The following is a 27,064-nucleotide window of genomic DNA, read 5'->3' as shown; positions in this document are numbered from 1 at the left end:
GATATCTTGAAATGACTTGCAAGATATCATTCCAAAATATCACTGCTTACACCAAAAAATGCCACACATCTTCAGAGGGCCTCCTTCAAAATCCACTTTTTATCAATAGTGTAGCACAAAAGAATCCTACTCACCTCCATGAGGAAAGAACTGAGAGTAGATCTGTTTAAAAGTTTCTTCATTAACGACACCACTGGGACATTCCTGGGCACAAAAAATACAACATCCAGAATCACAACAATTGAATACAGTCACTCTGCAAGGAAAGAATTCCAGTTAAGGTTCATTAAAGTCTGCATTAAACTCAAGACTGCAAAGGAATAAACAGGTACAAAAACCTAGATTGTGAGTCCACTAGGGACAGAGAAAGTACTGTATGTAATATATAAAACACTTTGATAGTACTGATGAAAGGCAGTATATCAACAATTTAATACTACTACTACAAATAATAATGATAGTAATAATAATAAATAGAACCTGACCATACATTTGTATAGCTATCATTCTATCTAACGTTGGAAGAAAGGTGGAAGGGGGAGAATATGATAGAGACATTTAAATACCTACATGGCATAAATACACAGGAAGTGAATCTCTTTCAACTGAAAGAAAGCTCTGGAATGAGGGGGCATAGGATGAAGATGAAAGGAGATAGACTCAGAAGTAACCTGAGGAAATACTTCTTCCTGGAAAGGGTGGTAAATTTATGGAACAGCCTACTGGTGGAGGTAGTGTTGAAAACCATATATGAATTCAAGAAAGCTTGCAATCAGTACATAGGATCTCTAAGAGAGAAGAAGGGATTGTAGATGACATGGATGGGCAGACAGGATAGGCCATATGTTTTTTTTAATGTTTTTTTTCTATGTTCACCTTGAATATTGTGTTCAGTGTTGCAGATGGTACCTTCGTAAGGACATCGAGAGGAATGAGAGGAATGAAAGAAAAGGGAGGATGCAATATAACTAATCCAATGAATGACAAATTTCAATAAAATATAGGAAGATGGAATTGTCATAGACAATTAAATTCATGATGTAAAGTTGTATGGAGAAAATTTCAGAGGAAACATGACAAAAATGAATAACTGGAATCACCACCTAAAGAGATAGTGACAACTACAGCCATGACACAATTTAGGTATGTTCGAGATAGATCTTGTGTGTAACCGTAAGGGCTGGTGAGGAATAGTAGGCAGAAGAAATGCGAATCTTTGCTTTTTCTTAGAGAACATGGCTAGAGAGAAAAAAAATTCAAGCCAGTGGGGAAAGAGAAGTGATATGACTGTATCAGGCTTCCAAGAAGGTTGGAGTAACCTATTCTATTCTATTTGTGTCTTATATGCCGCAAGCGTTTCACTTGGGATTCTCAGTGGTTTACAATTCTAAGAAGCTCTCAATAAAACAGAGATATACATTATATACATTATATAATCCACGTGTAATTTAATTGAATAACAAGCTAATTAGTGCCAATAAATGGCTTTTTAACAAGCAATTATTGGCACTAATTAGATTTAATTGGGGCTCATGTGCGTAAAGTTGGAGCAGGATCCCTGTCTAAAATATACGTGCATTCCAAAAAAGGGGGCACGGAAATGGTCAGTTTGGGGTAGAACAGGAGCGTGGCTTTGAGTTATGTGCTTAATTACAGAGTAATGGTGCTCTGTGCATAAATTTAGGCACGGGCATTTGCACCTCGTTTTCATTGGTGCAAATATCTGCGCCTAACTTACGCATGACTTTCCATTTAAATGTGTATTCTATAAACTGCTCCAAATTTTAGGTGTGGCTTGTAGAATACCACTGAAGCGTATTTTTTTGGTGCCTATTTTTTTTTACATATCAACTGCTTCCTATAATTCCATCTACTTTAGGTGTGGGCGCAAACTCCACCTACTTTGTGCGCTGTGGGCATATTAGGAAAGGGATGATGAATAAGACCGAACCTTGAGTATTGTGTTCAGTTCTGGTCACTGTATCTCAAAAAAGATATAGCGGAATTAGAAAAAGATCAAAGAAGAGTGACCAAAATGATAAAGGGGTTCCTCGTATGAGGAAAAGCTAAAGAGGTTAGGGACTCTTCAGCTTGGAAAAGAGAAGGATGAGGAGAGATGTGATTGAGGTCTACAAAATTCTGAGTGTTGTAAAATGAGTAGAAGTGAATTCATTTTTTACTCGTTCCAAAAGTACAAACACTACGGGACACTCAAGGATGTTACATGGAAATATTTTTGTGCTAGTGATTTCATCTTTTTATGCTGGAATTGTCTCAAAGGTGTTTTCATTGGAACTGTCTTTTTAACCTGTTGTCACGTTTTCCAAAAACAGGAACTAGGTTTGTGAGCCCTTGGGCCACTGCTGAGGAGTGGCAGTGGCAGGCAAAACCACCCCACACTTAATCTTTGTACATCACTAATTATATCCGCTATCCGGACCGGACTAGGCCGAAGTCTGGAACGGGAAACAGCACACAGACAATCCAGTGCAGCCAGCACACAGAGACAGAACTAACACAGGAAGAACAGACAGGAGCCAGCTCAGAAGCCGACCGCCGGAAATATGGTGAGTCTGAGAGGGGTCACGGCCCCAGACGTGACAGTACGTCCCCCTCAAGGCTCCCGTGTCCCCACGGGAGCACTCATGTTTCCATGGGTAACAATGGTGAAACCTGCGGAGGAGCTTCACAACTGGACCATAGTTAGCTGGACTGGAGCTTGAACTCAGCTGGGACTGAGCAACTTGGCTGGAACTGGAACTTGACTTGGACTCAGCACCTTGGCTGGAACTGGAACTCGGCTTAGGCTCAGCATCTAGGCTGGAACTGTGACTCGGGCTGGACTCAGCATCTTGACTAAAGCTGGAACTCAGCTGGGACTCAACATCTTGGCCGGAACTGGAACTGTGACTCGATCTGGACTCAGCATCCTGGCTGGAGCTGGAACTCGGCAGGGACTCAGCATCTTGACCGGAGCTGGAACTCGGCTTGGACTCAGCATCTTGGCCAGAACTGGAACTCAGAGTAGACTCAGCATCTAGGCTGGGACTGCAACTTGAAGTGGACTCAGCATCATCTTGGCTGGGACTCAAACTCGGTGGACTCAGCATCATCTTGGCTGGGACTCAAACTCGGAGTTGACTCAACATCACCTTGGCTGGAACAAAAACTGCTCCACACAAACTGCACATAAGCCCTGAGCTTTGGATCTTCACAACGCCTTCTTTCAGCGTCAGCTTCTGAAGTATCCCGCAGGGCTGGATCCATGCGAAGTTTGTAGTGGTAGTATGCCAATATGTTAGAAGAATCAATCACTGAAACTGGGTTGGCAGAAAACCCAAACCCCCAGGCCCACTTTCTCTCAGCTGCAGCTTCAGGAGTATTCCTCAAGGCTGGATCAAGAAAAAGTTTATCACGGTAATCTCGGAGCGTCATCAATTCATCAAGAGCAGAAACTGGGTCGAGACCGAAAGCCAACTTGGAACTAAAGACTGGACCTGGGCTTAGACCTGGAATACCAACAAAGGAAAAAGTCTTAGGCTGGAAACCCAGCTGGAAGGATGATCTTGCCGAGCTCATGGCCTTTGCATTCTGTCACGTTTTCCAAAAACAGGAACTAGGTTTGTGAGCCCTTGGGCCACTGCCGAGGAGCAGCAGTGGCAGGCAAAACCACCCCACACAGGGATAAGGCAGAACTCTGACAGGGTCAGCTAGACTTCACCTGCACTTAGCCACCATTCCTCAGGAGTTGAGCCCCTGAGTGCAAGTGGCTGGCAGGACTTACTGGACAAGCCTAGAACTGGATACCAGCAGGATACACACAGGGACTAGAGCACACAGGGAGGCTAGGCAAAGAACTAGACTAGGACTCTCAGACCTGAAAGCTGTAAGCAGCCACTGAAACAAGAAACACAGACAACCTAGCACTAGACAAAGACATACAAACAAGAACAAGACTGGGAAACAAGCAATACAGTAAACAAGCAGTACAGAACACAAAGTTACACAAAGACTAAACTAGAATCAGGCAAGAATACAGACTATAAACTGGACTAGGCAGAAGTGCAGCAAGCACCAACAAACCAGGGCCTTAGGCGATGCAAAGACAAAGCAGAGAGTTTCAAAATGGCTAATAAGCCCAGGAGCAGCTGAGGCTCAAGCTGCAGCAATCACCAGGCAACTATGGGTGCTGTGCAGGTTCAAACAAAACAAGCAGGTCTGGCAGGCCGGAAGATCCGGACCGGACTGGGCCGAAGTCTGGAATGGGAAACAGCACACAGACAATCCAGTGCAGCCAGCACACAGAGACAGAGACAGAACTAACACAGGAAGAACAGACAGGAGCCAGCTCAGAAGCCGACCGCCGGAAATACGGTGAGTCTGAGAGGGGTCACGGCCACAGACGTGACACCTGTGCCAAGTGTTTTAAACCTGTGACTTAATCTGGTTACATTGAATCTGGTGTCTGTTTTCATTAGAATTGTGTGTTAAATCTACACTGCCAGAAACTTAATTCAATCAATTTTGGTTACACAGCATCTGGTGACTCATAGCTCTGGAGAAGGGGCAATTTTGTTTTGAGCTGTGTGGTAGAACCTAAGTTTACCTTGTGAGCTGCGCTGGGCATTTTCAGACTTCGTTTGATAGGTAACCGAGGTTACCTGTGTCCTAGTCCCACCCACCCCTAGGTAAACTCCCTTTATATAGGGCAATCAAGTGACAAGGGACAAGATTGTGTCTGACGACCTTATAGCTTTCAAACAGGTAGAAAAAGTGACGGCCAAAGCCAGAAGGATGCTTGGGTGCATAAAGAGAGGCATGACCAGCAGGAAAAAGGAGGTGATAGTGCCATTGTATAAGTCTCTGGTGAGGCCTCATTTGGAGTACTGCATGCAGTTCTGGAGACCGCACCTACGGAAAGATATAAACAGGATGGAGTCGGTCCAGAGGGCGGCTACGGAATTAGTAAGCGGTCTTGAATGCAAAATTATAGGGACAGGCTTATGAACCTCAACATGTACACGCTGGAAGAGAGGAGGGAGAGAGGAAACATGATAGAAATGTTTAAATACCTCAAGGGCATTTATGTACAGGAGGAGAGCCTTTTTCAAATGAAGGAGAGCTCTGGAATTAGGGGCATATGACAAAGATAAGAGGGAATAGGCTTAGGAGTAACCTAAGGAAGTATTATTTCACAGAAAGGGTGGTGGAGGCGTGGAATGGCCTCCCGGTGGAGGTGGTGGAGTCGAGGACTGTTCCAGAATTTAAAAAGGCATGGGATAAGCTAGTGGGATCGCTTAGGAACAGGAAGAATTAGGGGTTACAGAGGATGGGCAGACTGGATGGGTCATATGGGCTTTATCTGCCGTCATGTTTCTATGTTTCTAAGTATCTTCAAAACACTTAATTGGCCAATCCTAATTCTTGCTATTCCCTCTCATAGTGTCATGTCCCCTACCTCAATGCAAGCGGGGTCCTGTCGACACGCACACTTGAGTGGCACTGCCTGAGCCATGTATGTGTAGTCCTCTCTGGGTTTGTTCAGAGAGCGGTGGTTGCAGGCTCCTTAATTGCTTTGCTTCCATGCACCTATTTTTGCTCTCTCTTTCTGCCTGACTTCCAGGCTCCTTGATTGCTTTGATTCCACCCACCTGGGTCTGCTCTTCCTCTGCCTGGCTTCCCTTACTTCTCTCCTATTGGTCTTCCGGTTCCTCCTTCCCCTGCTCTTGTCCTATGGCTGTGCTCCTTCTCCCTGCTGATGTCAGATGCCAGCACTTTATCAGCTGAGGTCTCCTTGGGCTCTATGCTTCGGCTTCTACTTTGGTAGGTGTTTCTAACTCTGTAGTCTGCTTCTTATCTACTGGTCCCTCGTTGCTGACTTTGCCTGTACCTGAATTACTCTTCTGCCTGCCGCCTGCCTACTGACTTTCACCTGTACCTGGATTACTCTCTTGCTTGACGCCTGCCTACTGACTTGCCTGTACCTGGATTACTCTCTTCCCTGACACCTGCCTACTGGCTGCCACTTATACCTGGATTACTCTCTTGACCTGCTGCCTGCCTGGCCGATACATTCATCACCCCGCTTCCAGCTCCATCCCGTAAGTCCTGCAGGCTGCCTGCACCTAGGGGCTCAACCTCTGGGGAACGGCGGTCAGTGCAGGTGAAACCCGGGGTTGTCCAGCCGCCAAGTAGAACCTGGTCCGAGTACCGGGCTCAGCAGTGCTCTACTTGGTACAAGAACTCACAAGTCTGACACACAGTTCACCTTTTCGCACTTGTGAATCACATCATTATGACCTTCATTCAGAAGTAATGGATTTCAGATGTACTGATTTTGATAAAATGAGGGAATACCTGAAGAAGCAGCTGTTGGCGTAGGAGAAGTAGAAAAACAGTGGTCCAAGCTAAAGGCTGCTATAAATATGACGACTGATCTTTTTGTGAGGAAAGTAAACAAAAACAAGAGAAGCAGGAAGCCTATATGGTTCTCCAAACAAGTAGCTGAAAAAATAAGAGCAAAAGAGGCTTTGTTCAAGAAATACAAAAGTACGCAATGAGAGGATCGCGGAAAAGATTATCGAATTAAACTCAAAGAAGCGAAGAGGGAAATACGGCCAGCGAAAGTGCGAGCAGAAGAAAAAATGGCTAAGGATGTAAAGAGAGATGACAAGACCTTTTCAGATATATTGGAGAAAGGAGAAGAGATAGGAATGGAGACTGAAAGATAATGAGAATGGCTATGTGGAGAGTGATGAAGATAAAGCGAACATGCTAAACAATTATTTCTCTTCAGTGTTCACGGAGGAAAGCCCAGGAGAAGGACCGTGGTTGGCTGCCGAGGGAACGTCTGGGAATGTAGTGGATACTGCACAGTTTACGGAAGAAAGAGTTTATAAACAGCTGGAGAATCTGAAGGTGGACAAAGCTATGGGGCCGGATGGGATACATCCCAGGATACTGAAGGAGCTCAGAGAGGTCCTGGCAGGACCTCTTAAAGATTGTATATATATATGGCCGCCCTTGCTCTCAGTAAAATACAGGTCAATGGCTCAGGCTAAAGAGCTAGGCCTCTACAAGCAAATGGCTCATAATAAGAGCTGGGCTTCTCTTAAAAATCCAAAGTCATCTCTGATACAAAATACATTTTTCTGCAGCACAAGCTGAACTGAGTTCTCAGGGAGCTGGCAAGGGAGGGGGTCCTTTGCTCTTATAAACATGCCTGGGACTGGCATCAGTGAAGAGTCATGAAAGATGTTTTGGGCTAATGAAAGTAGATAAGGGGTAGATGTACGTAGTTAGAGAGTACTCAGAGGGAGGGGGAGCTGAGAATAGCTGAGAAGAGCAGAATGACCGATGAAGTCATCTCGCCACCTGTGCTTTGCACCCCTTTTGTGTATAGTTGGAACCTGGGACCTAATGAAGTCACCCTTATCGGTTCCTTATCAACTGATAAGGGATAGCAAGTTCTGCTGACAAAGCTGGATCCCATTGGAATCCATTGGGTTGAGACAGTATAAAGGAAGCACCCCGAGAAGTGTAAGACGCAGAAGGAGAGACAGAGAGAGAGAGACAGACGCAGATACAGAGGCAGATGCAGATGTTGATGGAGGAGAGAGACAGAGTACCACCGAGGGCTGATGTGTCGTGTGATTCTGTTCCACTGTATGATTGACTGAATTGCTGGTATCCTCATTATTGGGTAATGTATCAATGCTAATTAATACTAATAAACTATATCTCTTTAACTAATTAAAACTGGGTTCCTCTTTAATTACAGACTTAGCTACGGCTGAGCCTGTACTGAACTGCCATGAGCAGATTCAAGGTTGGGAAAGCTAGATATTTGGAGGGCATATGTAACTTTGCCCAGAGAGAGATGAGACGGGCCACTGCTTCCGCTGCTTGATTAGCAAAGGCAGATTCAGAGAAAATAAACAAGATTTATTTAATAGATCTTTAGAGATGGGAGAGGTTCCACGAGATTGAAGAGGAGCGGATGTGGTCCCTCTTCACAAAAGTGGAGACAGGAAAGAAGTGGGAAACTACAGACCGGTAAGTCTCACGTCAGTGGTAGGAAAAATAATGGAGTCGCTGCTGAAAGAAAGGATAGTTAACTTTCTAGAAGCCACAGATACAGTGGTGGAAATAAGTATTTGATCCCTTGCTGATTTTGTAAGTTTGCCCACTGACAAAGACATGAGCAGCCCATAATTGAAGGGTAGGTTATTGGTAACAGTGAGAGATAGCACATCACAAATTAAATCCGGAAAATCACATTGTGGAAAGTATATGAATTTATTTGCATTCTGCAGAGGGAAATAAGTATTTGATTCCCCCACCAACCAGTAAGAGATCTGGCCCCTACAGACCAGGTAGATGCTCCAAATCAACTCGTTACCTGCATGACAGACAGCTGTCGGCAATGGTCACCTGTATGAAAGACACCTGTCCACAGACTCAGTGAATCAGTCAGACTCTAACCTCTACAAAATGGCCAAGAGCAAGGAGCTGTCTAAGGATGTCAGGGACAAGATCATACACCTGCACAAGGCTGGAATGGGCTACAAAACCATCAGTAAGACGCTGGGCGAGAAGGAGACAACTGTTGGTGCCATAGTAAGAAAATGGAAGAAGTACAAAATGACTGTCAATCGACAAAGATCTGGGGCTCCACGCAAAATCTCACCTCGTGGGGTATCCTTGATCATGAGGAAGGTTAGAAATCAGCCTACAACTACAAGGGGGGAACTTGTCAATGATCTCAAGGCAGCTGGGACCACTGTCACCACGAAAACCATTGGTAACACATTACAACATAACGGATTGCAATCCTGCAGTGCCCGCAAGGTCCCCCTGCTCCGGAAGGCACATGTGACGGCCCGTCTGAAGTTTGCCAGTGAACACCTGGATGATGCCGAGAGTGATTGGGAGAAGGTGCTGTGGTCAGATGAGACAAAAATTGAGCTCTTTGGCATGAACTCAACTCGCCGTGTTTGGAGGAAGAGAAATGCTGCCTATGACCCAAAGAACACCGTCCCCACTGTCAAGCATGGAGGTGGAAATGTTATGTTTTGGGGGTGTTTCTCTGCTAACGGCACAGGACTACTTCACCGCATCAATGGGAGAATGGAGTGGGGCCATGTACCGTACAATTCTGAGTGACAACCTCCTTCCCTCCACCAGGGCCTTAAAAATGGGTCGTGGCTGGGTCTTCCAGCACGACAATGACCCAAAACATACAGCCAAGGCAACAAAGGAGTGGCTCAGGAAGAAGCACATTAGGGTCATGGAGTGGCCTAGCCAGTCACCAGACCTTAATCCCATTGAAAACTTATGGAGGGAGCTGAAGCTGCGAGTTGCCAAGCGACAGCCCAGAACTCTTAATGATTTAGAGATGATCTGCAAAGAGGAGTGGACCAAAATTTCCTCCTGACATGTGTGCAAACCTCATCATCAACTACAGAAGACGTCTGACCGCTGTGCTTGCCAACAAGGGTTTTGCCACCAAGTATTAGGTCTTGTTTGCCAGAGGGATTAAATACTTATTTCCCTCTGCAGAATGCAAATAAATTCATATACTTTCCACAATGTGATTTTCCGGATTTAATTTGTGATGTGCTATCTCTCACTGTTACCAATAACCTACCCTTCAATTATGGGCTGCTCATGTCTTTGTCAGTGGGCAAACTTACAAAATCAGCAAGGGATCAAATACTTATTTCCACCACTGTACGGGGCAAGATGGAGTCTGTGTAGGAAGCGTTGGAAGCTGTTCCTCTGACTCACCTTAACTTCGTTTGAGTTTATTCAATTTTCTTCATTCTTCTATGCCTAAAAGAAGGGGTAGGCAGAGGGTATTCCCTGCTCCCTCTGCTAGTCCTGTGGTGGGACCGATGGACTGCTTCACAACCCCAGGCGATCTTGCTGGGCAGATTTCTCCTCTGTGGGGAGAAGCGGCAGGAGGTGAACTGCTCTCCCCACTTGGAGATGACATTTCCTTGAGCCCAGATGTACCCTCCGATGATGCCGGCAGCCTTGCAGAACGGGCATCCTGGATCGATGAAACCTATGGAGGCGTTGTCTGACCTGGGAGCAGGGGCAGCCCCAAGCAAAGGATTGCCGAGTGTAGCAACGCAGGATAGCGTTGCTCAGTTTTCCACCAGAGATAATCAAGCAGAGATAGAGGAAAGGAAGGATCTCAGAACTTATTGTTACAGAGGAAAATAGAAAGTTTAGAAAATCAGCAAACAATTAAAACTTTTCGATTTATAAACTTTCCTAAAGTGCCAGCTGTGGCTCCTTTAATTACCTTTAAGAGATATCTATCAGAAGTTTTGAAAATACCAGAGCAACTTTATCCACCGGTACCACTTGATGAGTTAAATTTGTCTCAAACTATAGAAGATGAGTCTTTGGGAGTACAAGCTGCTACTTTAATAGTAGATTTTGTTCTTCAACCAGATTGTGACTGGATTCTAAAGACTTTTTTTTCATTACAGACAAGAATTATTTTTGAATTATAAAATCAAGGTTTTTCCTGATGTATCCAGACAAACTCAAAAGAGGTGCCAATCTTTTTAAAAATTTTGTTCACATGTCCTCCTGTTAGGGGGATCTTTCTGGCTTAATTTCCCCTGCAAGTGTGTTATTAAATTACAGTCAGTTAAATATGTTTTTTTTTAAAGTGACTATTCGGTGTCTTTTCTGGACTCTAAACAAAGACCGGTCTTACTTCCTCTGTGATCTGCTCCTGCAATATCTACTCCATAAAATGAATTATATAACCTGAGGGGTTCTTCCTACACTTCTCCTTACTTATATCATATTCAGATATGACTCCTTGAATTGTGCCTTGCCTCCGTTAATTTGTGGACTTAAGAAACAATTGTTACTTATGAGAATATGTTAACTATAATAATTTTCCTTTAAAGATTTGTGCCATTGTTCTTTCTGTTCAAGAATATTTTTGTATTATAACGAAATGAGTAAAAATAAAATAAAAAAAAACTTTCTAGAAGAAGACGGGTTACGGGACCCGAAGCAACATGGCTTTACCAAAGGAAAATCCTGCCAAACAAATTTTATTGACTTTTTGACTGGGTGACCAAAGAACTGGATGAGAGACGTGCGTTAGATGTCATCTACTTGGACTTCGGCAAATCCACTCGGAGGAAAGGAAGGTAAGCAGTGGAGTTCCTCAGGGGTTGGTGCTGGGGCCTATTCTGTTTAATATATTTGTGGGAGATATTACATAAGTACATAAGTATTGCCATACTGGGAAAGACCAAAGGTCCATCAAGCCCAGCATCCTGTTTCAAACAGTGGCCAATCCAGATCACAAATACCTGGCTAGATCCCAAAAATGTACAAAACATTTTATACTGCTTATCCCAGAAATAGTGGATTTTCCCCAAGTTCATTTAATAACGGTCTATGGACTTTTCCTTTAGGAAGCCGTCCAAACCTTTTTTAAACTCCGCTAAGCTAACTGCCTTTACCACATTCTCTGGCAACGAATTCCAGAGTTTAATTACATGTTGAGTGAAGAAAAATTTTCTCCGATTCATTTTAAATTTACTACATTGTAGCTTCATCACATGCCCCCTAGTCCTAGTATTTTTGGAAAGCATAAACAGACGCTTAACATCTACCCGTTCAACTCCACTCATTATTTTATAGACCTCTATCATATCTCCCCTCAGCCGCCTTTTCTTCAAGCTGAAGAGCCCTAGTCGCTTTAGCCTTTCCTCATAGGGAAGTCGTCCCATCCCCTTTATCATTTTCTTCGCCCTTCTCTGCACCTTTTCTAATTCCACTATATCTTTTTTGAGATGCGCCGACCAGAATTGAACACAATATTCGAGGTGTGGTCGATACAAAGGCGATACAAAGGCATTATAACATCCTCTTTTTTGTTTTCCATTCCTTTCCTAATAATACCTAACATTCTATTTGCTTTCTTAGCTGCAACAGCACACTGAGCAGTGGGTTTCAACGTATCATCAACGACGACACCTAGATCCCTTTCTTGGTTCGTGACTCCTAACGTGGAACCTTGCATGACATAGCTATAATTCGGGTTCCTCTTTCCCATATGCATCACTTTGCACTTGCTCACATTAAACGTCATCTGCCATTTAGACGCCCAGTCTCGTAAGGTCCTCTTGAAATTTTTTGCAATCCTCCCACAAATTAACAACTTTGAATAACTTTGTGTCATCAGCAAATGAAATGAGTAAAAATAAAATAAAATAAAAAAACTTTCTAGAAGCAGAAGGGTTACAGGACCCGAAGCAACATGGCTTTACCATGCTGAAGGGTTGGAAGGAAAGGTGTGCTTTTTTTTGGATGACACGAAAATAGCCAATAGAGTGGATACCATGGAGGGAGTAGAAACGATGAGAAGGGATCTCTGAACGTTAGAAGAATGGTCAAGGGTCTGGCAGTTCAAATTTAATTTCACTAAGTATTCTGGGCTTCAACTATAGTCTTGGTTTCCCAATCAGTGAATTTATCCAAAGTTATCAGAAACCATATAAATAAAAAAAAGAATAAAACATTTTTTTACATCTAAAAAAACACAAACAAAAAATCTTATAGTTTAAATAATATATTGTGCTCAGTTTTTTGGTGTAATACAACAAGACCCGAAGACTCAAGATATGTACTTTAACCATACCACCATCACTGCACACCCTACCTCCACTCCTTATTCTTGTTTATACAGGATTTAAAAAAAACTAGCATATTTTTTGAAAGCAATATTTTAGTACAAGATAAGAAAAGCTGGTTATCTTAAACAAGGAGGAGGACAAGATGGATTCCCAATCTTCTGGTGAAAATTCACAAAACCTTGACACAGCCCCTGGGCCGGCCCATAGTTTCGTGCAGCGGATCTTTAAATGAGTCACTTTCACAACACTTGGACTACTAATAAAAACCCAGGGTATTTCAGACCCCCTCCTATCTCTGCGATTCAGCCCACCTTATACAAATTCCACTAGACATGGAAATTTGCGACAATTCTGTGAAACTTATATCTTTAGACAGTGCTTTCTTTGTAGAAAAAAAAGTGCCGGTACTCATTATGGGTGGGGTCACCACATATTGCTCTACTCCTTTGATAGCCACACCCACATTAGCCACACCCCTTATACCAGCCATGGCGCTTATAAACAGACATCATTGAAAATATTATACTAGTATAGGAGAAAAAAATAACGTGATTTTTTTCATTATAAATAACTAGTAAAAAAGGCCCGTTTCAGGCAAAGGAAATGGGCGCTAGCAAGGTTTTCCTCTCCACCCAGTTCCAGACCCCTCCATCACCCCCCAAGTTGCAGACCCCCCCATCAGTCCTCCCTCCAGTTCCAGACCCCCCCACCCACTTCCAGACCCCCCATCACTCCCCCCCGCCAGTTCCAGACCCCCCCAGCATTGTCTCCCCAGTTCCAGACCCCATCACTTCCCCCACACTTCCAGACCCCTCCATCACTCGCCCCCCCAGTTCCAGACCCCTCCATCACCCCCCAAGTTCCAGACCCCATCTGTCCTCCCTGCAGTTCCAGACCCCCCACCCTTTCCAAACCCCCCATCATTCCCCTCCGCCAGTTCCAGACCCCCCATCACTTCCCCACAGTTCCAGACCCCCCCATCACTCCCCCACAGTTTCCAGACCCCCCATCACTGGCCCCTCCAGTTGCAGCACCCCATCACTCCTCCCCCCCCCCCCAGTTTCAGACCCCCCTCCCTCTTTCAATCTGAATTCCACACCCCCCTTCGTGTTCCAGACCCCTCCCTAACGCTGTCCGAGTTCGAGACCCCACCTCCATGGCTTTCTCTCACCGATTTTTAGACCCCCCCTCCCTCACAGTTCCTTACCCATGGACCCCCCTGTCGCGAGCGTTTGGAGCCCCCGTTCCCTCCGCCAAACTGCCCCAGCCACTCTGGCATACCTGTGCTGGCGGGGGACCCCAATCCCCGCCAGCCGGCCAAAGTCTCCCCTTCTTGGCGGCGCGCAATGGAGGAAAATGCAGTGAAGTTGGACTCACTGTTACAGCTCCAATATACCCAGTGCAAAATAAGACAACAGACGTAAATTCTCAAATTGGACATATTCCAAACACTAAAATGAAAATAAAATGATTTTTTTCTACCTTGGTTGTCTGGTGACTTTGTTTTTCTATCCAAATTGGTCCCAGTCTCTGATTTTGCTGCTCTTTATCTGTTCTCTTAACTCTGTTTCCAGGGCTTCCTTTCCATTCTTCCTTATTTTTGTCACATTTGTACCCTGTGCTGTCCCACTCATGGCAGGCTCAATGCAGCTTACATGGGGCAATGGAGGGTTAAGTGACTTGCCCAGAGTCACACAAGGAGCTGCCTGTGCCTGAAGTGGGAATTGAACTCAGTTCCTCAGGACCAAAGTCCACCACCCTAACCACTAGGCCACTCCTCCATGCCTACATCCTACTCTAATCACTAGGCCACTCTGCCACTCCTCCACTCCCTTGAAATTTGGCCGTCCCTGTGGGGGGCAGTTGAAGACATCCAAAATGTTTGAAAGAAGGACGTCCACGCCTTCGTTATGCCTCCACTGACACACACATACCTCCCCCCCCCACAGGGACCTGCATACCGCCCCCCCCCCCCCCCCACAGGGATGGCCAAATTTCTTTTTTTTTCAAGTTTATTTATATTTATTGAGTATACACATATCGCACAAAGATAATTGTAAACATACAGTATCGCTACTTCCATCTGCAATATCAACACTGTTTTTTTTTTTATTACTCTTTAACCCCCTTATATGCCCCTTACCCCCTCCCCCTCCCTCTGCCCCCTCACTCCCTCCTAGTTAATTGGCAAGGCAGGGTCAGGCTGCGCCGATCACTCAATATATGTGTCCCATATTTGATGATACACTATCAGGCGACCTTGTTGCATCGCAGTTAGCTTAGACATTAGCTGAATGTAGTCCAGTTTCCTTATAACAGTCCTGAGTCCCGGCAGAGTTTGTTGTTTCCATGCCGCTGCCAACACCAACTTACTAGCCACCAATATTTGTGTGGCCAGCTGATACACATGCTTTTTGGACCCCTGGGGCCACATATGCAGAAGGCAAAAGTCCATTGTCATAGGAAAATTTGTTTTCGTTATGCTGATGATCAATTTCACCACTCTTGCCCAATATTGTTGAGCATGAGGACAGGCCCACCATATATGAGCCATATCTCCTAACATTTCACATTGACACCAACAGAGAGCCGACCCCCCTTTAAACATTTAGCTAATCTCTGTGGTGTGTAATACCAGCTATATAATATTTTGTAGCCATTTTCTACTAGAGCATTGGAAATTGACACCTTAAGCAAAGAAACAAACACCCGCTCCCATAATGAGTATTCATAAGAGACCCCCAGTATTTTTTCCCATTTATGTGTATAATATAGAATTGGCTGTGTTTGTAATAAAAGCGCTTTATATAGCCTAGAGATTCCCCCTCTACCCCCTCCACCAGCCATAGCCCTCTCTAGTTGCGTTTCTTCCAAACTCAACTCTTCCTTTGCTCGCCTCAAAATGTAGTCCCTTAGTTGGCTGTATTGAAATGCATTAGAAGTGGGAATCCCATATTCCTCTTGCACTTCTGCAAAGGTTAGTATTTCCCCCTCCTCCCACATCTGCCCCAACTCCCATAAGCCTCCCCGCTCCCAATTCCTCTAACGTGAATCCAAGGATCCCGGAGTGAATCCTGGTGCACAACGTATTGCTGTAGTAAAAAGTGTGTGCGTCCTCGAAAAAATCTACTACGAATTTTACTCCAAGTTGTGAGTGGCCACCGAATGATCGGCGGCACTTCTTTTATTATCTCTCTTATCTCTCGTTCAGATAGCCAAGGGATAACTCTCAAGGGGTGCGAGCAGCATCAAGTCTGCTCCATAGCCTTCCAGGCCTTCACACCTCCCTGCAGCCACTCTGCTAAAATACGAAGGGGAGCCGCCTGGTGGTAAAGCAAAAACGAGGGTACTCCCATACCTCCATGTACTCTCGGCTGATGCATTACTGACCGACGCACCCATGGCAGCTTCCTTTTCCATATGAAGGAGAAGACTCTGCGCTGCAAACCCTTAAGAAACTTGTCAGGAAGAGAGATAGGAAGCGCCATAAATAAATAGAGCAGCTTTGGCAGCAGGATCATTTTAATCGCACTTATCCGACCCATCCATGAGATCGTTAGGCCCTCCCATCTCTCCATTTCCAAGAAAAGTTCCCGTACTTTTGCAGGAAAATTGGCCGCATACAGATCCTCCAACCGTTTTGTTATATTTACCCCTAGGTATTTAATACTTCTGGGGGCCCACCTAAAGGGGAAAGTGGCTCGCAACCTTGCTACTTGGTCCATTGGGATGGAGATGTTCAACGCCTCTGATTTCTCTATGTTAACCTTAAATCCAGCCACCCAGCCAAAATCCCGCAATGCCGCCCCTATAATTGGAAGTGATGTACTAGGATTTGTTAGAGTGAGGAGGATATCATCCGCGAATAATAGCACCCGAGTTTCAGTGGTTCCCATCCTCAATCCTCGTATGTCTGGATGTGATCTAATGTAAGCCGCCAATGGCTCCACGACCAAGGCGAAAAGGAGCGGTGACAAGGCACATCCCTGTCTCGTCGCCCGCCGCAGCAAAAATGGTGTGGACTGGCTCCCACTGACCCTAACCGAGGCCGTGGGCGCTCGATATAATAAATATATCCAGTGCATAAACCCTTCTGGAATACCCACCCTCTTCAGGGTTACGAACAAGAATGGCCAATGCACCCTGTCAAACGCCTTTTCTGCGTCTAGTGAAAGGATACATAGCGGCTGTTGTTTTATATGAGCAAATTGAATGAGGTGGAGTGCCCTGCGAATATTATCAAATGTTTGGTGCCTCCGCACGAACCCCGCTTGATCTTCGTGAACTAGTTGCGGTAGATACTGCTGCAGACGGGACGCCAGAATCGCGGTAAAGATTTTATAGTCCACCCCCAAAAGAGAGATTGGCCTATAAGAGCCGCATAGCTGTGGATCTTTGCCTGGTTTGGGTAGGACTATGATGTTCGCCTGGTGCCAGGTCTCCGGAAGAGACCTCCGTTCTCCCAGATCATTAAACATCTTCAGCAACAGAGGAGCCACCAGGGACCCAAAAGTTTTGTAAAACTTATTCGTAAATCCATCAGGTCCTGGGGCTTTGCTGGGTGCTAGTTCCTTTATTGCCTGTAAGACCTCATCTAACTCAATTGGTCTGGAAAGTCTGTGTTGGGCGCTCTCTGTAAGTATAGGCAGTATATTCCTATCTAGGAAGGCCTCAATCTCAATTTCCTCCGGACTAATATCCGGAGTATAGAGTTTTTCATAAAAACTCCTAAAAGCTTCTTGTATGGCCTGAGGATCTGTTATATGGTCCCCTCTGTCATTTCTCAGCAGAATGACATGCGCTTTTTTTGCCTGCTGTTTTAATTTGTGCGCCAATACCCTGCTAGCCTTGTTGCCAAACTCAAAATGGGTCTGGCGTACTCTCTGCAATTGCTCAGAGAGGTCCGCCAGTTGGAGCTCCCTGATCTCTTTCCTTAACTTATGCGCTTGGTCTAGCAGGGTTCGTGCTGGGCCTCCCTTACCCTGTCTGCTTATTAATCTCTCCACCTGTGCCAATTGCCTGCGCCCTGACTCCTCTGCTCGAGTTCTTTCCTGTCGCACATGAGCTTTCAAGGCAATAAAGTGGCCTATCACCGCCTTGAAGCCCTCCCAAAGCACCCCTGGGGTCACCTCTCCATTATCGTTAAATTGGATATATTCTTTGATTATCTTCTCAAATTGAAGCACATGAGTCACCTCAGCCAGCAATGCATCATCCAAGCGCCACTGTGGGGTACCCCTCCTCCCCTCTTGAATTTGTAAAATAAGGGTGACCGGGCTATGATCTGACCATGTTCGCGACTCTATTTGTTGACCCTGCCCATCACCGTAGCATCCCCCAGCCAAAAATCAATACGGGAGAAGGAGTTATGAACTTGGGAAAAGCAGGTGTAATCTCTTTGTGTTGGGTTGGCCTGCCTCCACAGATCACTCAACTGCCACCTTGCTAGAAAAGTGTGAAGTAGTTCCCGTCCCTGTTTGGCATATTGTATTGATGTGGAGGAGTTATCCAACTGTGGGTTAGGAGTAATATTAAAGTCTCCTCCCACCAGCAAGGCTCCCTCCCCATGTGCCAGCAATATCTGATCTAGTTGATGGAAAAATTCCCGATGGTCTGCATTGGGCCCATAAACGTTAACTAGAGTGTAGGTCTGTGTTCCCAATTGGATGACTAATAAGATATAACGACCTTCCTTGTCTCTAATGACCTTTTTAGTCTGCCATGGGTGGGAATCATTAAGCGCTATCATGACCCCCCTACTTTTGGTACCTGAATTGTTCGATGCAAAGAACACATGCGGATATTGGCGATGCCTACACAGCCTCTCATGTTGCTTTTTTAAATGAGTCTCCTGAATCAGGGCTATATCTATTTTTAAGCGGATCAGCTCCCGGAATAGAAGCTGTCGCTTCATTGGCACATTTAAGCCTCTGACATTCAGGATCGCTAGTGTTACATCTTGCATTTCATCACCTCCCTTAGGCGCCCTAAGCCAGCCCCATTATAGTCTCCCGCCTTGTCATCCCTTTGTTCCTCGCCTCTCGTCCATCTACTCCCCAATACCCCCCCTCACCCTGTCCCTCCTTCCCTTCCACCCACCCCCCCTATGTTCATGTAGATCCTCTCTCATATGAGAAAGAGTATCCCGTAGAGGAAGCAACTCACCCCTCCACTCACCCTATTAGTGCAACTGAACAACATAACAACTGTTCTCCCGCTATGTATCAACCAAAACCATTTCAAACCGGAACCGAATAGCTCTTGCGAGCCTTAATTTCTGAACTCCCACCAGGCCCAGACCCAACACATGTTAACACACCATTTGTGCTCCCTTACCCACAGTCATGTAAGTTGGCCAGCCGACTGCTGACGTTGCAATCTCTTATGTCCCTTACCCACTCGCTGCCATTTCGAGTGGGATGCCGGGGCTCTGTCACGGCTTATTTCCCCCTGAGTCTCCGGTGGGACTTCCTGCTGTATTTCTGGCAGAACCGCTCTGGCTTCAGCTAGGGATCTTGCTTGGTGCATGCGGCCTTCCTTGTAGAATGCCAAAGCAAAAGGATGCGTCCAGCGGTAGCGGATTCCAAGCTCCTGCAGCCTTCTTGTTATCGGCTTCAACTCCGCTCGTCGTTTTAAAGTGGCCAGCGCCAGGTCCTGGTAGATCTCCACTTGATGCATGTCCCACTTGACGCTTTGTAGGCTCCTGGCCGCCTGAAACACCTTCTCTTTTAACTTGTAGTCCTGAAAACAGGCTATGATGTCCTTAGGCAAGTTGTTCCGGGCTGGGCCCAGCGTTCTGTGAGAGCGCTCAAGCACGACTGCAGTAGCTTCTAACGGGTTGCCTGCTTCTTTCAGTATAGCGCTCACCACCTGCTGCACCACTGTCTCGCAGTCGGCATATTGGGATGGCCAAATTTCAAGGGAGTGGATTGGAGGAGTGGCCTAGTGGTTAGAGCACTGGTCTTGCAATCCAGAGGTGGCAGGTTCAAATCCCACTGCTGCTACTTGTGATCCAAAATCCAAACAAATAAATAAAGAGGCTGTCGGAGGCAAAGGCATGGATGTCCTTCTCACAGAAACATCCACGTTTTGGACGTCCTCAACTGCAGTCACAGGGAAGGATGTCCTCAACTGCCATCGCGAAGGACATACTTTAAAAGAAAAAGACAAAAGTTTTTGAAGTTGTTTTTCTCGGGGTGGGAGGTGGTTAGAGACCACTGGGGAAGTCAGGGGAGGTCATCCCTGATTCCCTCCGGTGGTCAATTGGTCAGTTCGGGCACCTTTTGATGCTTGGTCGTGAAAAAAAATGGACCAAGTAAAGTCGGCCAAATGCTCGTGAGGGATGCCCTTCTTTTTTCCATTTCCATAGCCGAGGACGCCCATCTTTTAACCACGCCCCCATCCCGCCTTCGGTACACTGTCGACATGCCCCCTTGAACTTTGGTCATCCCCGCGACGGAAAGCAGTTGAGGATGCCCAAAATCGGCTTTCGATTATGCCGATTTGGGCGACCTTAGAAGGATGCCCATCTCCTGATTTGTGTCGGAAGATGGGTGCCCTTCTCCTTCGAAAATAAGCAGGATATTGTCTTATGGAAACGCTTCATTGATGATGTGATTTTCATATGGCGTGGAAGTGATGATTTGCTTCAACAATTTCTTCAGTATTTAAATTCTGTTGATGAACACATTGGGTTTGAATCTCTAGTGGGGGGTCTATCCCTGAATTAACTGGATATTTCTATCACTCTAGAGAATGGAAGATTCAATACGCAAGTGTTCAGAAAACCCACGGATTCTAATACACTACTCCATTATCATAGTTTTCACCCTATGACAGCCAAGAATGAGATTCCTGTGGGACAATTTCTACAGCTAAAAAAAACTATCTGCATCTCAAGAAAGTTTCAGAATGTCAGCTATAGATTTAAGTAATAGGTTCAAGTCTCGAGCCTATCCAAACAAGATCATTAAGAAGGCGTACAAAAGAGCTATGAATGCTGATCGTCATTGGTTGCTGTACCCTTCATCAAATACTTCAAACAATACAGACAGACTGACTTGTGTGTTGCCTTTTTCCCATCAAACTAGGGTGATCAGAAAAATCATCAACAAACATTGGTCAATACTATCAGTCCATGGTTTTGACCAAGCACCTTATTTGCCTACACCAGGGATTGCAACCTGGGGGAGATTTTTTTCATCTACTAAAAACACTCCCTATAACGTAGCTACATATGGAGAGAAGGGTCACAAGGGGTGTGGTTGATGTGTACACTGTCAATATGTGTGGCACACCACGAAGGTATCCAATCCCAAGACAGGTAAACCTTTTTTTCCTCAGAAGTTCTACAGACTGTAATTCGTCCCAGTTGTTTATGGGATTTTATGCCGTTGTGCCAAATGGTACAAAGGATTGGTGAACATTTGAGTAATCTGAGGAACAACAAACGTGAGGCCCCCCTTGTGGACCACTGGATACAAGCCCAGCATACTGTCCAGGATGTAAAATTCGTAGTGCTTATGCAAGTTGTTATGCCTCAAGGTGGTGATGTATCCCGTGTTTTGCTGAAAAGGGAACAAGAGCTGATCTTCAGATGGGACATAGTGGTCCCTAGTGGCCTGAATAGGGAAATAGAATGGCAAGCTCTTCTTTGAGTTTTCCCGTGTTGGCAAGTCAGCTGATGGCCTATAAAATACTGCGCATGTGTCAGCGTTTTTTTCACAGGCTTTAACCCTGGTAGGAGGGAGCTCCTTCCTATGAGTCACCGAACTGTAAGTTATATTCATAAACAAGTTTGCTTTAAAATGTCTCGATATTATGTGGGATGATATTTGCTCTCATTGCATATGATAAGAATATTAGCAGAGTGAGCATGTGGTTTTTTGTGTCATTTATTCTTTTTTACTTTTTGTTTTGTAGTTCAGTTCCCCTGAGGACGCCAGCTTTGGCGAAACATGGCCCATGTAAAGAACTAGGAACAATATGTAGATCAAGAAACACGGGTGCAAGGGGTGATTGCGATAAAAAAAAAGTACTACATTGACCCGCATTTGGACTTGCACCGCCCGACATTGGTTCACCAGAGGATTAGGAATCCACCTTGTCCTCCTCCTTGTTTAAGATAAGCAGCTTTTCTTATCTTGTACTAAAATATTGCTTTCAAAAGATATGCTAGTTTTTTTACAACCTGTATAAACAAGAATAAGGGGTGGAGGTAGGGTGTGCAATGATGGTGGTATGGTGAAAGTACATATCTCGAGTCTTCGGGTCTTGTTGTATTACACCAAAAAACTGAGCACAATATATTATTTAAACTATAAGAATTTTTGTTTGTGTTTTTTTAGATGTAAAAATATGTTTTATTCCTTTTTTATTTCTATTTTTATGGTTTCTCATATCTTTGGATAAATTTAGTTAAAATTTAATGCCAAGAAGTGTAGAGTGATGCACTTGGGGTGCGGAAACCCAAAAGAGAGATACCGGATAGGAGGGGAGAGATTAGTAAACTCGACTCAGGAGAGAGACCTTGGAGTGTTGGTGTTGGAAGATCTGAAGATGAAGAAACAATGTGACAAGGTGACGGCCGTGGCCAGAAGGATGCTAGGCTGCGTAAAGAGGGGCCCCACTTGGAGTATTGTGTTCAGTTTTGGAGGCCGTATCTTGCTAAAGATGTAAAAAGACTGGAAGCGGTGCCATGAAAAGCTACAAAAATGATATGAGATTTGCGTTGCAAACCGTACGAGGAGAGATTTGCTGACCTGAACAGGTATACCTTGGAGGAAAGGAGAAACAGGGGTGATATGATACAGACGTTCAAATATTTGAAAGGTATTAATCCGCAAATGAACCTTTTCCGGAGACGGGAAGGCGGTAGAACTAGAGGACATGAATTGAGGTTGAAGGGGGGCAGACTCAGAACTAATGTCAGGAAGTATTTTTTCACGGAGAGGGTGGTGGTTGTGTGGAATGCCCTCCCTTGGGAGGTGGTGGAGATGAAAACGGTAATGGAATTCAAACATGCGTGGGATAAACACAAAGGAATCCTGTTTAGAAGGAATGGTTCCGTGGAATCTTAGCGGAGATTGGGTGGCGATGCTGGTAATTGGGAAACAAAATGGGAGCTGGGCAGATTTCTACGGTCTATGCCCTGATCAAGACTGGATAGGGATGGGCTGGTACAAATCAATGTAAGGTATACACATATGAGTTTAGCTTGTTGGGCAGACTGGATGGCCCGTGTAGGTCTTTTTCTGCCGCCATCTACTATGTTACTATGTTACTTAGTACAAGAACAGTACTGGGTGGACTTCTACAGTCTGTGCCCTGAGAAAGGCAAAGACAAATCAAACTCGGGTATACATACTGTATAAAGTATCACATACCATGTAAAATGAGTTTATCTTGTTGGGCAGACGGGATGGACCATACAGGTCTTTATCTGCCATCATTTACTATGTTACTTTTAAAACAAATAGAAGAAAATATTTTTTCACTTAAAGAATAATTAAGCTCTGGAACTCTTTGCCGGAGGACATGGTATTGGCGGTTAGTGTTTCTGGGTTTTAAAAAATGGCAAGAAAGAAATTCTATTCTAATTTGATTGATATGGATCACTCTAATACAAGACAATTATTCCAAATAATTAATCCTCTTATTAAGTCACCTTTTCAAAATAATGTTACTGATCAATTACTACCAGTAAATCAACTAGTCGATTATTTCCAAAACAAGATTATAAAGCTTCGAGCTGGGTTCCCTGATTACCAAATGACCTAGAGATGGGAGTAACTAGTGAATTAATTAAATTTGCTGATGACACAAAGAGGGGCATAATCAAACGGCGGCGGCCATCTCCGTGGGCGGCCATCTCCAGGGCCAGCTCCTTAAAAGGGTGGAGCCAACCGTATTTTCGAAAAAGATGGCCGGCCATCTTTTCCTTCGATAATACAGTTGGCGCCGGCTAAATCTCAACATTTAGGTCGAATGTTGAGATGGCCGGGTTTAGAGATGGCCGGATTCGGTTTTTGGCCATAATGGAAACCGGGCCCGACCATCGCAAACCCGGTGAAATGCAAGCCTTTTGGTCATGGGAGGAGCCAGCATTTGTAGTGCACTGGCCCCCCAACATGCCAGGACACCAACCAGGCACCCTAGGGGGCACTGCAGTGGACTTCAAAAATTGCTCCCAGGTGCATATCGCCCTTTCCTTGTGTGCTGAGCCCCCCAAAACACCCTCACCACAACTCTACACCACTACCATAGCCCTAAGAGGTGAAGGGGGGCACCTACATGTAGGTACAGTGGGTTTTGGGGGAAGGGGTTGGAGGGCTCAACATATACCACCACAAGTGTAACAGGTAGGGGGGGATGTGCCGGGGTCCACCTGCCTGAAGTGTACTGCACCCACTAAAAGTGTTCCAGGGACCTGCATACTGCTGTCAGGGATCTGGGTATGACATTTCAGGCTAGCATAGAGGCTGGCAACAAATGTATTTATTTATTTATTTGGGTGGGAGGGGGTTGTGACCACTGGGGGAGTAAGGGGAGGTCATCCCTGATTCCCTCCGGTGGTCATCTGGTCAATTGGGGCACTTTTTTGCCACTTGGTCCTAAAAATAAATGGACCAAGTGCAGCCGGCGAAATGCTCATTCGAGTCGGCCATCTTTTTTCCATTATCAGGCGAAGCCTGCTATCTCGTAGCCCCGCCCCATCCCGTCTTCTGTACCCTGCCTTGAAGTTTCACTGGCTCAGCGACGGAAAGCAGTTGGCGTCAGCCAAAATAAGCTTTCGATTATTCCGATTTGGCCGGGTTCAGGAGATCGCCGGCCATCTCCCGATTTATGTTGGAAGATGGCCGGCGATCTCTTTCGAAAATAAGCTGGAAAGTTATTCAAAGTCGTTAAATCGCGGAAAGATTGTGAAAAATTACAAGCGGACCTTACGAGACTGGGAGACTGGGCGTCTAAATGGCAGATGACGTTTACTGTGAGCAAGTGCAAAGTGATGCATGTGAGAAAGAGGAACCCGAATTATAGCTATGTCATGCAAGGTTCCACGTTTTGAGTCACAGACCAAGAAAGGGACCTAGGTGTTGTCATTGATGATACGTTGAAACCTTCTGCTCAGTGTGCTGCTGCGGCTAAGAAAGCAAATAGAATGTTAGGTATTATTAGGAAAGGAATGGAAAACAAAAATGAGGATATTGTAATGCCTTTGTATCGCTCCATGGTGCGACCGCACCTCAAATATTGTGTTCAATTCTGGTCGGCGCATCTCAAAAAAGATATAGTGGAATTAGAAAAGGTGCAGAGAAGGGCGACAAAAATGATAAAGGGGATGGGACGACTTCCCTATGAGGAAAGGCTAAAGCGGCTAGGGTTCTTCAACTTGGAGAAAAGGCGGCTGAGGGGAAATATGACAGAGGTCTATAAAATTATGAGTGGAGTTGAATGGGTAGATATTAAGCGTCTGTTCACGCTTTCCAAAAATACTAGGACTAGGGGGCATGCGATGAAGCTACAATGTAGTAAATTTAAAACGAATCGGAGAAAATGTTTCTTCACTCAACGTGTAATTAAACTCTGGAATTCGTTGCCAGAGAATGTGGTAAAGGCAGTTAGCTTAGCGGAGTTTAAAAAAGGTTTGGACGGCTTCCTAAAGGAAAAGTCCATAGACCATTATTATAAGGACTTGGAGAAAATCCACTATTTCTGGGGTAAGCAGTATAAAATATTTTGTACATTTTTGGGATCTTGCCGGGTATCTGTGACCTGGATTGGCCACTGTTGGAAACAGGCTGCTGGGCTCGATGGACCTTTGGTCTTTCCTAGTATGGTAATACTTATGTACTTATCTGATGAAGCTGGATCACAGGTGACAGAATCTGGAGCAATTTCCTTCCAATATGTTGGCTTATACAATAAATATATTTTGTTAGCTTATATAATAAATATAATGTTTCCTATTGTTTTTTGGATAGTTACTATCCCTACCTAATGAAAGCATCACCATCATTTTTCCAAGTAGCTTTATATGATTGGATTCAAGAGCAACTGTCCTTGGGTATTTTTCCTAAAGTATTATGTGAAATTATCATTACTCCAATATGGAAAGCCTTGAAAATGAATGCTAATAGTAGCTTGAATTACAGACCTATAGCTTCAATTCCACTTTTTGCTAAATTGATAGAGAGTCTGGTTACTCAACAGCTAACACACTATCTGGAGAAAAATTCAATCTAGAGTTTGGTCTTTCCACAGTATGGAAACGGTTGTCACTTACTACTACTACTACTACTTATAATATCTATAGCACTGGGATCCAAGATGGTGACTGAAGCAGTTTGGCGTTTTCAGCGCTCCTGACTACCCGTGAGCATACCTGATGTTAAGAACTTTTCCCCATGCTGGAAATGGTGAAAAGAAAGGGGAAGACTAGGGCTCTTACCTCCTTGAGCCCAAAGGAAACCCCTACTTCGCGTCAGGCTAATCTGGAGAGCTTTGGAGTGCGAGCGCTAGGAGAACCAGTGCCCGCTTCGGTGGGTTCTGCGGTGGTGGAGGCAGACCGCAGCATCGAGGAAGCTTCGCTTAGTCCTTTCTCTAGCACAGCCCCCCCATGACCCGGAAGCAGTTCCTTAGCGATGGCGATGCAGCAAGTTGAGGCACCTGGAAGGGAGCAAGCTTCTCCTACTGAGAGGGGAGGACCCGTCACTATGTCGTCCCTGGGGAGCTTAACATTGGAGGAGAGGCAAGTTGATCAGTCTTCCTCCTATCTCATCCAGGGCTCTGCTTCCAGAGGGAATGGTGTTTTGGGTAGACTGGCTGTGGTGACAATGGAGTCGCTATGGGATGCAATCTAAGGTTTGAACTCTTCCCTTCTACAGCTTTCTAACTCCTTTAAGGGAGAGATTTTGGAGTTGAGACAATCCTATCAATCTCTGTCTGGTAAGATTAAAATGCAAGTTAATAAATCTACTACACTAGAAGGTGAAATCATGCAGTTACAGAATATGGCTTCAACAGTAATCAGGGAAAAAGATATTCAAGCTCGTAAGCTTGAATATTTAGAAAATCAAGGCCGAAGGAACAACTTGAGGTTCTTAAATTTTCCCAAATCACCTTTAATTCCTGCTTGTGATATGCTAAAGAAATACTTTGGTGAAATATTGGGAGTTCTAGCTGAGGGCTACCCGCCCATAGTTAGAGCCCAATATATAACTGGGACTTTAAAACCTTTGAACGAACAAACTCAACCTGATTTAAATTTCACAGAATTTCTGGAAAGCTCTTTAGAAATTATAGAGCCAGACAGAAATAATATTTTTCGTTCCTATTTTTGTCATAAAAATGCTGTTTTTTGGGGGGATCTAAAATTCAGATTTTTC

General features: G+C 44.9%; 1 protein-coding gene and 1 long non-coding RNA gene across 2 annotated transcripts in view; both read right to left on the bottom strand.

Moving 5' to 3' along the window:
• Window positions 1–27,064, bottom strand: part of KCNIP1 (potassium voltage-gated channel interacting protein 1) — an 86,977-nt gene that overhangs the window by 22,906 nt on the left and 37,007 nt on the right. Inside the window, exon 2 of the mRNA XM_030211805.1 lies at window positions 135–204. Within this exon, the coding sequence (XP_030067665.1) occupies window positions 135–204 (70 nt within the window). The remainder of the gene's footprint in view (window positions 1–134; window positions 205–27,064) is intronic.
• Window positions 7,017–26,919, bottom strand: LOC115475804. The gene is made up of 3 exons (XR_003943104.1): window positions 26,499–26,919; window positions 20,103–20,109; window positions 7,017–7,028 (listed from the first exon to the last, which is right to left on the bottom strand). It is a non-coding gene; the product is annotated as an uncharacterized LOC115475804 (long non-coding RNA).

The sequence above is a fragment of the Microcaecilia unicolor genome, chromosome 8 (genome assembly GCF_901765095.1).
Source record: "Microcaecilia unicolor chromosome 8, aMicUni1.1, whole genome shotgun sequence".
Classification (NCBI taxonomy): Eukaryota; Metazoa; Chordata; class Amphibia; order Gymnophiona; family Siphonopidae; genus Microcaecilia; species Microcaecilia unicolor.
This window is presented reverse-complemented; position numbering and strand designations above follow the sequence as displayed.